At 40.5% G+C, this 15,172-nt stretch overlaps 1 protein-coding gene across 4 annotated transcripts in view; it reads right to left on the minus strand.

The window, feature by feature from the left end:
- The window catches only part of KIAA1549L (KIAA1549 like), a 76,233-nt gene that overhangs the window by 13,917 nt on the left and 47,144 nt on the right, over positions 1 to 15,172 (minus strand). For 3 of the 4 annotated variants that reach the window (XM_032112107.1, XM_032112109.1, XM_032112110.1), the window contains exons 16-19: positions 14,719 to 14,848; positions 9,358 to 9,705; positions 2,190 to 2,287; positions 887 to 1,032 (exon numbers count right to left, since the gene is read on the minus strand). In XM_032112107.1, coding sequence (XP_031967998.1) covers positions 887 to 1,032; positions 2,190 to 2,287; positions 9,358 to 9,705; positions 14,719 to 14,848 — 722 coding nt within the window. The remainder of the gene's footprint in view (positions 1 to 886; positions 1,033 to 2,189; positions 2,288 to 9,357; positions 9,706 to 14,718; positions 14,849 to 15,172) is intronic. The other variant, XM_032112108.1, reaches the window with a different exon arrangement.

A 15,172-nucleotide genomic window follows, 5' to 3' on the forward strand; every position in this document is an offset into this window, starting at 1 on the left:
CATCAAACAGTATATCAGCTTGATCTCATGAGGAAATCAATTTATAAATACAACTCACATCAAAAGGAACAGGAACTCATTAGGCCTTTAAAACTGTGACTTTTAGACCCAAAACAAGTGCTGCACCTGGGCAGAAACTATATTCTCCAGAACAGGAGGGGTGAAGAGCTAACAGATTACCTTTGATTGTGCAAGAGCACCACTGCCTTATGTTTTGAAGGGAAGGGGCCACGTACCTTCAGTTTGCCCTCCTCGGGAGCCCACTGTTGTGACAAGACTAGGGGTATAGTTCCTCAAGAGCCTTTAAGGGAGCCTTAAAAAAGTTTTCAAGCCCTTGGATCAATATTCTTGACTGATAAAATATTGGAAGGATCCAGCTCATTTCTCTGCTCAGAACCCCATTACCTGTCTCTCCCACTTTGCTTGGTTTGTACAAAGTGCAACACAAACAAGTCACACAGCAGTCCCAATACTACAACTTATTTTGCCACCAACACCCTCTATACCCTCCCTAAAAATTCTACTGCATTTTGTGATACAGATGAACAGTTTTACGGGGTTTTATTAATTCAGAGTCCTGATTAGTGTGCCAGCAGAATGGCATACTTGAACATAGAACATCTGGGATATTACTGCTGGATCCTACCTTCAGAAAAGGCCATTTCCTGGTGCTTCTGCAGGATGAGTATTTTATGATGCAGCTGATGCCGCATCTACAAAGCAACAGGCCATCCTTTGGAGGCCTCCTTCAGCTGCACCAGGAAAAGCCCCACCAGTCTTTCTCCAAATAATCATCCTTATTTGCTATACCCCATACATTCATTTATATCCAAAATAATTTAGAAGGCTCTCAAAGCTCCAAGGTGAACCCGCATCATTTTTTCACCTGAGTGAAAAGCTGATTGATCGAGTGGACCAACAGACATCGGAGCTCTCGAACCCGGTGCAAAAGGTGTCTGATCGTGATGCTGGGCCTGATCTGCTCCACTGGCCTCAGGTATTCTCACTTTGCTGCCAATATCTGATGTAGACCTGGGCATTAAGAAAGAAAGAAAAAAAAATTTGTCATTCTGACCTGCAGATGAGATTTGTAGCCACATACACGCCTATCAGCTACGGCAAGACAAGCCAGCTAGGAGCAAGCTGTCCAACTTTGCTCTGGCATGACACAAGTCTGGAGAACAACTGGAGAACAGGAAGTCTGGAGAAGTTTGCCAACAAGCCCTTTAGCCTGGTTGCTATTGTACTAAAGCATGTTACTACAGTTGTAAAGGGCCTTTGCTTGCTGCTTCCAAAAATTGCCTGTGAAATACAACACAAAAACCAGAGCTTTACCATAATTCACCAACACAGTGTACAGACAGTCACTACAGTGTGTATGACATGGTATCATCCAGTAGGATCCTACTGTGGTAAATAACATACACTGCACTTTGGAAATGGTGCACCCCAGTTGCTTTAGAGTTAAAAATACAATGGATGAACAAGAATATGTCAACATTCAATATGCCCCTATCCTGAAGATTTCAAGGCAGTTACAATATGATAAGCAGCCACTTGGAAATGCTTCCCTCGGCCTGCGTGCTCCAGAGTTCTCCACAGGCCTGCGGTGCCTCAGATTGCACCAGGCAGTACCTAGCCCAGCACTGAGGGCTGAATGAGCTCCCCCAGCACAGAAGTGCAGAAATTCTTTGAAATGCATTTTATCGAGTGCCTTCCTGCGAGGAGGAGGTGAAATGCACACGCTGAGCTAAGACAGGCAGGCCTCTGTGTGTGTTTGGCCTCAGCTTTGTAGGCACGAGACAGCTGAGGGCTGGGCTGATATCCCCAGACCAGGGCCTCCTAAGAAGCATCTTACAATCCATCCCTCTCCTGCTGCAAGTTCTTACAACACAGGAAAGCAGGAGAATGATGGTGTGAATTACCTGCCTCAATGCCATTATGCAAGCTGAGGCCAAGAGTGCTTAAAAAGAAACAAGAGCCTACAGCTCCTAATTTTATTGACGCAGACTAGCTAACAGAAAATTCATTGTTATTTCATTTTGTGTTAAAATGAAATAAAACCAACATGTTTCTAATTTCATGAATGTATCTCTTTAACTACCTTGTAAGTGCCCCTTCAGGGTTTGCCCCAGTTCTTATTACAACAGTGGGTTTTAGAGACCCACCCACCAAAATAACATAAATACCTCCTGAGAGAGGCAACAGCCACAGGACCCGTTCTGGGAGGGACAGGAGGGGGAGGAGAACCCATTACCATCTCAGGAAGCTGAGAAAATCTGTAAGCCTGTAAAAGAGAAAAATAAATATTTTCTGAAACACCAGTAGATCTCAGTCAAATTGAAAAACAAAAGAAAATCAGAAATTAAATACCTGCTCCATGTGCCAGTCAACAGGAAGCTAACTTTTTGTCGCATCAATAGTAATTGCATTTATTTGAATTTACCGTGCTTTGGTGATTTTAGAATGTGGGAGAAAACCTGAACAAATGAGCTCAGAGACAAGATGAAGTCTAATTAAAATAAAATGTATTAAACACTGTCTCTGTGACTTTTGTAACCTGCTGGCAAAGCAGATTTGTTGTGATTATGTGAGATTCAACAGCTGCTTTGGATCATGGGAAAAAGACCGGAGTATTTCCACTTTCTCCAGAAAAATAAGTATTTTAAAGATTCAGAAAACATGCTCAGAGCAGTATGCACTGCGGTGAAGCCGCCTGTGAGCAATCCATATTTCAACCTCTTCCTGTCAGCCTTCAAGACATGAAAAGAAAATTTTCCACAAAACCCCCAAGTTCTGTAACTTTCCAACACAGCAACAAAGGCCTCAAACAGTTCTGAAAAGGCAGCCTGATCCAGAGGAACAGCAGGCCCAAGCCATGAAGTCACAAAATTAAGCAACTTGCCCATGGTAATTCTTAATTTAATCACCAATACATGTGAAGAAGGAGTAATTATGTGCATGAAACCCATGGCACCCAAGAAATGACGTGTAGGAGAAAACTTTCCTTCTAAGCCCTTTTCAATGCTACAGATTAGAGGCCATAATTTTTCCAAATATACTTAGAGACAGAGGAATGATATCTCACTAGATGCTTCACTAACACTTTTCTTTAACATACCATGGTTGAGGGTTTTGTTTTCCTATTGGTTTTTGTTTTATTGTTTGGTTGTGATTTTTTTTCAGTTGTGGTTTTCATGACGATGCTTCAGAGCAATGCACAGGATTTAAGATAAAATCAGAGCTATAAAAAATAACAAATTTTGGGAAGGCTGACCACTATCAAGACACTGGCATTTTGACCAAAAAATGGAGTCCAATGGTGGGACTTTGGCCCTCTAAACAAGAAGTATCTGGCTTAGCCAGGAAAGCTCCTCCACAAAGAGCAGAGAAAGTTAAAAACACATTACCATGGGATGAGTCACTCTCTATCACCCACCAAGAGAAAGAGCCTACAGGATTTACATGATTATTTCAGACTTACCACCTACTTTTAGGTTTGAATTTGGCAATATAAATCCCACACTATGTATCAGAAAACACTGTCTTTCAATAATCATCTTTTTAAATTACACATTTAGACCATATTCTAAATACCTTCATTCTCAAATACCTGCAAAACTAGGTTAACAAAGAGGAAAGGTAATTTACCAAACTGACTTTTGATGTGTCTCCAAGGGAAAAGCAATACAGACCAAGTGTCTTTCTCTGCCCTCTCACTGCCACCTCTTTTAAAGCAGGTTAGAAACCCTCAAAGGCATGTCTCTGAAAATAATTTTTTCTTTCATGCCACCTACAAAGTCTCCTAATATTTGCTTTCACCATGATATTTACTATGATATTTAAAGAATTTCTACATTTAAGTGGGGAAAAAAAAAATCTAAAAAGACACTGGTACATTTCTTAGCCAGGGGTCGGAAATACTGATTTTTAATGAAAGAACTGCAAGTAAAAAAAAATGTTATTCGCATCAAAGAAAACCTCAATTATATTTCTCCTAATGGTGCTGGATGCGAAATGGGCTGCAATGCCTCTTCTGCATCTCAAACACTGGCAGTGCTCTCCCAGGCTGCCTGAACACTCCCTTCTGGCTCCACAAGCCTTTCATCCCACATCTTGCTCTCAGCATGCATTTGTGCCAAGTATGAAATCCTTTTTATTCCCCCTATTTTAAAGGAACAGCACATGACATAATGTTTCGGAGTGGAAAGTGACTCCAGACACTGTTTATCAGGGTAGGCAGAGACTCAGAGGTAGATCTGGGTTTTCTCTTGTGTGGTGTGCTTTGGAATATGGACATCAATGGAGGTATTTTAAGGGATCACAGTGCACAAATATGCTGCGACTTGCACTGGAAATTTCAGGGAAAAAAGTAAAATAGAAAATCTAAGCCTTTATTTTGCTGCTTACACAGGAGATGAACAATCTTGAGTGAGTGTCAATATTTTGCTAATGGCTGGGCAGAGAGAATCCTGTTAAAGTGAGAAATCCTGTAAAAAGATCTGCTACACCACAGTGAGGAACAGTCTGTCAGAGGGGACAGGAGTCAGTCCTCGTTGTCCTGAGCTGCCACACACACCAACATGGTTACAGGAGGGAAATCCAGTGAAATTTCTAGACTTTCTCCAATGAGTTGGGGAATCAGTGTTTTCCTGCATGCCACATATAAATGGGAAAAAAGCATTCAGAAGCTAAATGATACCAAAGTTTTACTACAGAGGCCTGTTACAGATTTTTATGAGCCCTTAGGCTCTTGGCTCACTGGCAAGATTGCACAATTAAAGTCACTTCACATTGTGAATCCAGTCAGGGAAGAAAAAAACAAACAAAAAACACAACCCAGCTGATTTCACAGATTTGCCTAATTTTACTCTTCAAAATGTATTTATCCTTTTAAGAGGATCTCTTGGTTTTTAGCAAAACAAAAAAGAAACCAACCAAACAAAAACAAACAAACAAAAAACCCAAAAAGAACCAAAGCCAAAGAAACTTAAGAAGGAAAAACATTCTACATAGGTTCCAAACTCTATTTTTTGAAATATGAGGACTTGTATAATACAAAGGATATAACAATCACTGGCAGAAGCAACCACACTTGAGATCCAGGACAGACTGCACAGGCACCAGACCAGAGACCCCATGCCACCCTTTCAGGAAGAAATACCAGTGAAGGAGTCTGTTGTGGCTAGAACACTGACAATTTAACAGGCAAACCAGAGAAGAGTTTTAAAAAGTAGCTAGAGCAGTTTAGCAGAGAAACTTCAGCCATTGGACGCCAGACAGTAAATCCTTACTGGGGTTTAGGATTTTTCCTTTTGTTTCTTTCTCTCAGGGAATTTGTCCTCTCCAGCTCTCTTGTAGCTCCTTTAAGTACTAGAAGGTGCATTAAGGTCTCCCTGGAGCCATCTCTTCTCCAGGCTAAACAATCCCACCTCTCTCAGCCTGTCCTTAGGCCAGCACAAAATAACTATAGGCTAAAGCAGAAACTTTGCAGTTAGTTTTAAGGCTACATTTCCCTAGTTGCAATACTGAAATATTTTTACCACCTCCCACTTACAGATTGGTCTTGGGTGAAAATATTCTATTTGCCTTCTAATTACAGAAACATCCATCTCCTTACATCTCACCATAGGAATTAAAAGGCCAGTGTCTTTGTTTACTCATTGAATGATTTAACTTACTTAATTATTGAGTTGCAGTCCAGGAATAATGCAAATTTATTGATTTGGCTTTGCCTTGGTAGGCATCCTGTTTTATACTAAGCAGCTGTTATTGAAAGTGGCTGAATTTTGGTAAAATACTCCCACTTTACCTCTGTTAAAGGGGAGCTCTGAGCATGTGGATACTTTACCAGTCACTCAGGCTGTATGTGCTGGTCCTCAGTGCCTGTTTATGGTGCTGGGTCTCACCTTGGGACCCAGAGCTCTGTTACTGTCACTCCTCCTTCCAGAGCACTGAAGAGGAGAGATGGAAACTGGTCCAGCCTTGTAATGGAGAGGATTTTCTTCCCTGGTCTCAGCTCTCTGCTTGACTCAGCTGAGCAAATTTCCAAAGCTGTAACATGATCAACCAAGGCACAGAGCTGGCGGTCGGGCTGGTGTCACACTTTCAACTCTAACTCCATCCTCCAGTCACAGCACACCAGCTGGATGCCAAGGACTCAGCCAAGTGTTACTCATCATGTTTCTGGAGGCTCCAGAACAACAGGGAGAGTCTGCCTTTCACTGGCTTTTCTCTGCCAGGAGAAGGCATGAGCCCCATGTGGAGGAATTTTCACAGGTCACCCAACGGGCAGGTTGGCAAACAGGAATTCCCTCACATGAACTACAGATAATTTCGGTATTAATGTCAGCATGTACAGAAAAACCCAACCAACAAAAGAAAAAACACACAGAAGGCCTCAAAGGGGAGAAGAAAATGGAAAAGGAAAAAGAAGATGCACGCACACTCTGGAGAGATACACAAATGTTTGGTGGTGGGACTAGCCAAGAAGTTGACTACAAGAAATTAAAGATCCACAATTTGGAGGACACCTGAAGAAACACAGATCTGAAGAGTGGTTCTGGACACCTCTGCACTTGTTCCATCTAAGCAGGCAAAATGCTTTTGAATTTTCAAAGATGAAATTTTCATTTCCAAAATGGTCAGTATTTTGAATTGTAACAGCACTGTTGATGTTGACTTTTAATTGCCGCTAAGAATTGAATTTTAAGAAAGGGCAAAATTAACTAATTCTTCATTTACAGAGGTAACAAACATCCCAGTGCACAGGTACCTCTCATCCCCAAAGTCGGGGATATTTTCAATTCCGACCCTCCATCCCTGTGAGAACAAACCAGAAATGGGTGTGGTTAAAGCACAGTGCATATTCATGAAACTGAAATGCAGAAAACCATGAATTACCAGCCCTTATCTAAAGCCCAGCAGTCTGTGCCTGTCCTCATCTGTGGCAATCAACTATCTTCAGGGAACTTAATGCTGTCTTCAGAATGCCAGAAAGAAGAGCAAATGCTTGGAGGTCCCAAATATGCAGATGATTTAGGAGAGTAATAAGTCTTAGAAAGAAAACAATGAATCATTCACCAAAAAAAAAGTATGGCTATTACATTTTTTAAAAATCTCTCACCATATAGTAATTTTAATTTCATTTTAGAAAGTTTCTTTGAGGTGTCGAGGTAATTTGACTCCCCATTAGCTGTCTCTTAAGCTTTTAATCGAATTCTAACCATAAAATATGATTATATGCTGTATGAATTTCATCAGACCAATTTCAAAGTGCCAGAAATAACCTTTAGCATGATTTAAATAGCACCAACCTGAACCTTTTGCAGTGCCACTGGCTTTCAAATATGTTCAGAATAGTTCAGAAGCAGCATCCCTTAATGTATTTTTTATTATCATGGAAGGAGGTCATGGTAATGGTTATTTTGAACTGAGGATATTTTTCTGCATTATCCTCTTATTATAGCCAGAGTAAGAGACTCAATTTGAAATACATTCTTAAAAAAAAAAAAATTCTGACCAAAAAAAAGGCTTAAAATGAACAACTTTTCACACCGGTATTGTTAGATGGGCTATTTCTTATCTGAAAACAATCACCTCTGGTTGAGATTTATGTCTGACATATAAGAAAATATCTTGTTGAGTTTCACATTAACATATGTGGGAATTCAGGGGCAGTTTCACTCATGAGGGTGTGCACAGTGCTAGTGTGACTGCTGTCTAGACAGCTACAAAATTCCATTAACAACTTCCACCCATGGCTTTAAGTTCCTAATTCATGTATTACTTCTGTGAGGTAAGGAGGTGATAGCTAATGCTTGAGGCTAGAAAATGAAGGGTAAAGTGAGTTATAAGGTCAACTAAGAGACTCGTGGAATTAAATCTTCTCTGGAGTCCCAAGCCAATAGTCGTACGTGCAAGACTGCCAACAACAGACTACACTTCAGGTTGCTCTTCGGTGGTGAACCTCTCTAGTGATGCAGAAGTATTGATGTTCCCTACCCAGATGCCACCATAGTTATTCCATAAAACCACATTGCTTCCTAATATGCATTCACTGAATAGAAGAAGATGTGCAAACAAGTTTTGGATCTGTTGACCAGTCTATTCTTTCAATTCTTAGTGCAATTTAGACAAGACAAGCTTGCTGCTAAAATAGATGCTGAGCCTTTCATGGTGTATGTGTGTGGCTCACCCATCCTCCCAGCTGCAAGAGGCTAGGTTGGAGTCTAGGCAAGCACATACATGTGTGTAAATATATATATATATATATTTATATTTATATTTATATATACACACCACCCTACACATACTTATCTTCTGTAAGCATCTGGTTTTAAGCATGTAAATGGGACTGTCATAGGTTAGCAAGCTAAGTCTCAGAAGTGATGTTCTTCTTACAGCTTCCTTACAGCTGAAATTCTGTTGTAAAGCTATGATATATCAGAGTACCCATTGTAATTTCATGAAGGCGTGGGGGGTGGAGCGTTCAACTTGTACTTGTGAGCAAAAGCACCTGCGCTGAGATAGGCAGATGCTGATGCAGCTGTAATTTCATGAGAAGTTTGGACAGGGAGAGATGGAAGCGATGAGGACTTTTGCTCCAAATGGGAAAGGAGAAAACCTCAGTTCCTAGAGATGCTCCCAGAGATAGTCCTAAAGATGAAGATGAGGAACCCTTTGCTCCCAGGGAAGGAGAAGGGGCCTCTGTTCTTAGAGATGAAATGCTCCCAGAGATGGGTGAAGAGAACTTTTGTTCCTGAACGGCTCAGCCTTAAAATTGTACCCTAAAAACTTCAAGAGTGGACCCTCGAAAGCAGTTGTGGGAAAAGCTGCAAGTCGGGGGAAGGGACTCACATGCGAGCAGAGAGACTCCTCCTCTTCCTAAATGGACTGAACAATATTTGGAAGTGGGCAGCTGGCTCATTGTGATACTGTTTTCATAGCATGAGCAAGAAGAGACTTCTCTTTCTAAATGGACTGAACAAGGTTATTATGGAAGTGGTAAACAGACTGAACATCTCAAGGGTTGTCTTTTTACATTGTCAGTGGGAGAAGGGAGGAAGGTGGGGGGAGGAGGAGAGTTCTGAAGGTGTGGTATAATTTTTTTCCCTCTTTTAGGTCTGTTAATAAACTTTTTTATATTCTTTCAAGTTTGGTGCCTGCTTTGCGTTTCTCCTAATTCTTATCTCACAGAAGATAAACAGTAATGAGTATTTTAGACCAAACCACTACACTGAATTGGTGTTTCTGCCCGGTTACAAACCCAACCCGCTACAGGGACTACTTTAAAAAAAACGTGGCTCAGAGTAGAAACACCTTTCTGACATTACAGTGAAGAGAAGCTCCACTTACGGGCCTTGGCAAGCTGTACTGGTACATTTCTGGCCTGTAGGTGGGCACCCACTGCACGCCCGCCCGGGGCCGGGTCATGGTGCCCGGGGCACTGGTCACCACCTCGGAGTAGGGCAGGTGTGGGGCCGAGCCGTAGGCGTCCTGCCGGGGCTGGCCCCCGTGGCCGGCCGAGGCCAGGCTGAAGGCCTCCTCCAGCAGCATGTGCATCTGCTGCCGGACTTCATCGATGGAGGGCTGCGAGCTCAGCGTCGACGTCTCCGAGTGGCCCTTGGCCTGGCGGGACCTGCTGTAATTCCGGGGCTCGTTGATCCGGTCAACGTTCGTTTCTTCTATAATCTCAGGCTCGGTCTGGTGGGAGCAATAAAAGTGTATGTGTAAAGCTGGACAAGACAGTATTTGTGCTGCTTCACCATTCTCAAACAGAGATATGTTTGAGATGTAACTCATACAAACCAGGAATTGTGACAATGTAGATGCACGACAAATGCTGGAAAGAAATTGTATGATGCAGGGGAGTATAAGAGCCTTTTATGTTCTACATTGTTTGCTGGCAAAAGTAGCACGAACAGTCTGTAGCAGATTAAACTGTCAATGACTCACTTAAAAACAAATAGGATTCATGTCTGAATTCTTGTCTTAGTTGTGGTATCAAGGGGAGTGCAACTGTGCCAGGAAGAGTATGGTTCCTTAAGTAGTGCCATCACTATGAAGGACCCCTTACAAGGGACAGCTTATTACTGCTAGAGAGAATGAAATTCCTTTGTTCATGCTCTCACATGAAGATTTCTGAAGAACTAAAGGTCAGGAGTTTTTCTGAACTTCCTAACAATAAAACCACAAATGCAGTCCTGCCCCTTGCAGAGAACACCCTGGTCCAGCTCAGGGGTCCTACGCAGCCCCAAACAGGAGTTACAGAGTATTTATGCGAAGTTAACGTGGGAGCAGGGAATGAGGCACATACTTCAACGAGCAGATAGTGCTTGGGCAGCTTAACCTGGTAGGTTACTCCCAGGGTGATTCCTTCTGTATGGATAAGTACAAACAGAAATCACCTCCCTGATTTTTTTTGGCTGTAACTCCGTGACAGAAAAAATCATCACATTGCAAGGAGTTGGCAGTGAAATACCACACTTTGTCTGTATTTTGTAAGATCAGTTTTACAGCCCAGAGTTTTAAAAACCTATGTTTTAAACCAGCAACTGATTCCTTATAATTCTTTAAACATCTGTAAAATGCATTGACTATGCCAGGGTAACTGGGATGAGCAATAGGATATGTGCCTCCTTCTATATATAGCATGTGGTTAGAACTGTGCTAGTGCTTAAAATAGCCATAAATAAAAGAATACAACAGGATGTTCTTGTTCAAAATTCCAGCACTATCCTGATCATTTCAGTGTTCTGTAGCTCCTAGTGTGACGTATTTTTTTCCCCTGTAATAGTGCTTTTTCTACGCCTGAATAGATAAGCGACTGTGCTCCCAAGCTTTTGCAAGCCATAGGACAACCATAATACATATTTCTTCCTTTCCAGAGGGAAATATCAAACTGGTTTTCATCTTCTGTTATCAGCCACTCAGAAAAGAGTTACATTGCTACTGAAAACCGATAATAAATCTAAGTAAAATATTAATTTGCTTTCTCTGCTTTAAGTATAGCTATCTTTTGTATTTAATGAAAATAGAGCAGGAAAAAAGAGAAAAATTAATATAAAAATTAAACATTTGCACATTAGAATTTAACCATAATTTATACAGTTATGGTTATACAGTATATTATCTAAATTCAAAACCACAAACTCAAATTCAGACTTCCCAAGTGGTACACACATCAGATTGGGGGAGGGAGAATGCAACTGCACCAAATGATCTTAAATGGAAAAACTTTGTAGGAAGTCTTCAGCTAAATACTTTCCCTTAATTCTCTTCATGCATTTTGATTCCATTGTTGTTTGTGTTGCTACAATAAATAAAAATAAGGCACATTTAGAAGCCTGACTATAAAATGCAATGGTTGTTTGCTTAAGTGCAGCCAAAGAGCCTCTGAAATCATAATGTCCTGACTGGATGATTAATAGCCATGGTTCTTCTATTTGCTCATGCCTGTAAAAATGTGAGTGGAATCCCACACAGACCTATTAGTACCCAATGCTGAAATAAATCAGGTTTTCTACTACAACTTGCTGATGAAGCCAATAGACCTCTACAGAATGTTTAAAATATATCATATGTGTACAAAATATATATTAGCAGCCAACATTAAGGCAGCTTTGGTTTATCAATATAAAAGCTGACATGAAGATTTTGGAGGAGATTAATAATCATTTCTTTTTAAAATTTATTTCAAATCATGCTATCATTTTCTGAGGTATGCCATTTGCTATCCTATCAACTGAAACACGTAGCTATCATAAATAGAGGCCACTATACATTAATGCAACCATTAAAAAAAATCATACTCAGTTACTGTACAATAGAAGGAACTAGAGGTACATGAAGAAGGCAAACAAAACCCTGCAGTGAGAGACAGACTTTATGCACCTCTTGAATAATTCTGCTGCTGCAACTTTATCAGTAAAATCCTTTATGTGAACATTAATCTGTAAGAGTTTGGATGCATTGCATTAATTTAGCCATATCAACAAAATTTTGCCAGTGAATTCTTTTGTATAGTGATCTCTTAAACATGTATAATAAGGTCATTTTCTTCCTTTTATACAAAAAACAGCCTAAATATTTTCTGCTCTGGTATAAAGCTCATTAGAGCAGTCTAGAGGTTCTAGAGTCTTTTTTTATGGCATTTACTCTACACACAGTTGTTCATGAACTTGCTGAAAATAATAAACATGTTAATAAAGTCTCCTTAATCTAATTCCTAGGTGAAGGTGATGATAGTAAACCCTGTTGGGAATCTTTAAAATGGAAAGCTAGGTACTGTTCAATAATAACTCATTTATAAAAGACACTATAAAGGAAAATAATGTACTGAGAACATCAAACAGTAGAATGGACACTCCAAAATAATACTAAAAGCTACATATTCCGTATGAACAAATATCTTTATCCTAATATCCTTACCAGTTTTTAAGTCTGAGAAACAGAACCATGATTCAGAGAAATATCACAAAAATTAATTATAGAGAATGAAGTATTTTTAGAAAAGTATGAATGAAATTTAGAAATTAGAATTTAGAAATTTTTTGTTGAAGGGAAACCTTATGGTTGGGCACATGAGTGAGGAATTCTTAAGGAGTTTTCTTAAAGAATCTGGGACATCCCAATCTCTTTTCTTTAAAAATAAAAACATTATTATTGTTGGGAAGAAAAACATCAACACATAACCTAGGTGTACTGGTAACAGCTCACACACACATGAACACACACACACTTTTTTTTATACTGGAAAAAGTCTCATGACATGAAGGCAATAAGAATTATTTGATTCATAAATTTAATTATTTGGCACTGCTTATAAAATGCAAATTTCACTATTCTTTGGCAGGACTTGGTGCTAAAAACATGCTGGGAGGAAGAGGTTAGCAGCAGTCTGAGAAGGCTGGAACATTTAATATGACAGATTGGATATCAAAAATGGGTACCAGGTGTTACTGTGTGAAACAGAAAGGGCACAAGAGTCAGCACTCAAACCAGCCCTTTCTCACCCATTTTCAGAGGTCAGATTTACAGAGGTGTTTAGTTGGTGAGATCCATAAATTCCATGGATGAAACATCAGTGCCCACCCATGGGTATCCTGGGAGACGAAGCCTGTCAGACACTCGGCACAGCTCCGAGGAGCCTCAAACAGGAGCGAGGGACCAGCCCACGCTGCAGGCTGAGGCTTGGCAGCTAAATTTCAATATCCTGTCCCATTTTCCTGGTGGCATTTTTGTGCTTTCAGATGGGAAATGCACTCGGAGCTGGAAGAGGTGCGCTGCAGTGAATCTGCAGTGCATCGGGCAAAGGGATTTTATGTAACTTATCAGGAAAACACTGTGCCAGGGACAGGTCGCCCAACTGCAGCATCAAAGGCAAGGCAAAAGCAATTTTTTCTGTGATGTGCACACATCTCAGAGTTTATAATTACTCTGAGGACACTCCAGAATCTGCATAAACTCTTTAATCTACTTTTAAGGTTTTTAACAAATTTTCTTTAAAATATATTTTATATACAGTATACACAATCTATTTAAAGATATTTTTAAAATCTACTGTCATGCCTGCTCCCAGAATGTTTTCAACATTGATTTCCAGGAAAACCAGTTTTTCCCTGTGAAAAAACTAGTTTTTATTAGCATAGTACTGGTATCCTAATTCCTCAGAAAGCAGTGTACCAGCCAGCCCACTCACATGGCCCCACATGACTCCTGCAGTCTGACAGGAAGTGTCCAAATGCAGGGAATCATTTCAGGAATCTGACAACTACAACATGCCCTGAAGAATTCTGTAAAAGGTTTACATTTTACTGAACACATCCCCCCAACCTTGGTACTTTCTTTCACCTTGCTAAAAGCACATTCCTGGCAGAGAGAGGGTTGACAGTGAAACCCTCCCCAAAAAATATTTTCCATCTACAATGTTTAGAGGATGGGCAATCACAGGTGAACTTCCTTGTTTTCCAGAATGGTTTAGACCTTCTCTAGGGACTGATCTTCAGCGCTGGCTGAGCTACAGCATTTTGTACACGTGGCAAAGGACTGAAAAACTCGACATTGCCCCAGTGTGGGGGCTATTTTTAATCCTCGTTCTGGGTTCACACAGTGTCAGCTGGCACCCAGTGTTTGTTCAGACTGCACAAGACAACTCCTCTGCCTTGTGCTGGCTGCATGAGCTCCTTAGACCATAAAGCAGCATCCCCTCTGGCTGGGTTTGACATTTACCTACACAAAATTCTCCCAGTTCTGATGGGAGCAAGAGGACGATACCTGTCCCTAGGGGGTTTCCACAAAACACTGACATTGGGACTTAGGTGAAAATCCCAGAATTTGGTTGTTCATTCTTCTGAATCAAGAAGGCAGCTTCAGGCTGTTCTTCAGAACAAACAGAGGATTTTAATCACAATAAAAGAGCTCACTGTCAAGTAGCCACATGCTTACAAGAACTATCTAAATTCAAGATTTAATACTTTGGCAAATAATGGAGTTTGGGAAAACATTTTGTTTGCATTTCAGACTGTAAAATGATGTAGACTGATAAAGCACATGAAAGAGTTTGAGCTCTTTTCAGGATGCTCAGTGCACATAAACTCCTGTAACATTAAACATCTCATGGCACTCTGGCTTGTGGCTTATCAATAGTTCCCTGGGTTTAGGGGCAAATTAAGACTCTGCTGAGCAGATTTCACTGCCTATAGCCAATGAACTTACATCATATCCACTGTTCCGGATCCCACGTCTGGGCCTTTCTCGAGTCACCAGAAGATCCATCTCAGTTTCCCCTGGGCTGGGACTGTTCAGAGACTGCCTGCTTCTGTACACCGAGTTCTTCAATGGCTGCCTAAAAACATGAAACGAGAAAACAGTAAAATGAAAAATAAATTAATGACAGGCAGCAGTTTCCAATACTCACCTTTGTTCTTAAATGATGACGTTCATAAAAATACCACTTTGTTACAGGATATTCTTTCTACACATATGAGGTGCTAGAAATCAGTAACCTTATTGAGAGATGATTAATTGTTTTTATGGTTTAAGGAAAATAAAAGATGTGGACCATATATGGGAGCTTATCAGATGAAATATGTCCCAAGAAGATATCAGGACCCTTTTAACTTCAGCTGATATGATTCAAGTTCATTAAAAAAAAAACCATATAGAAAAA

The sequence above is a fragment of the Corvus moneduloides genome, chromosome 6 (genome assembly GCF_009650955.1).
Source record: "Corvus moneduloides isolate bCorMon1 chromosome 6, bCorMon1.pri, whole genome shotgun sequence".
Taxonomy (NCBI): Eukaryota; Metazoa; Chordata; class Aves; order Passeriformes; family Corvidae; genus Corvus; species Corvus moneduloides.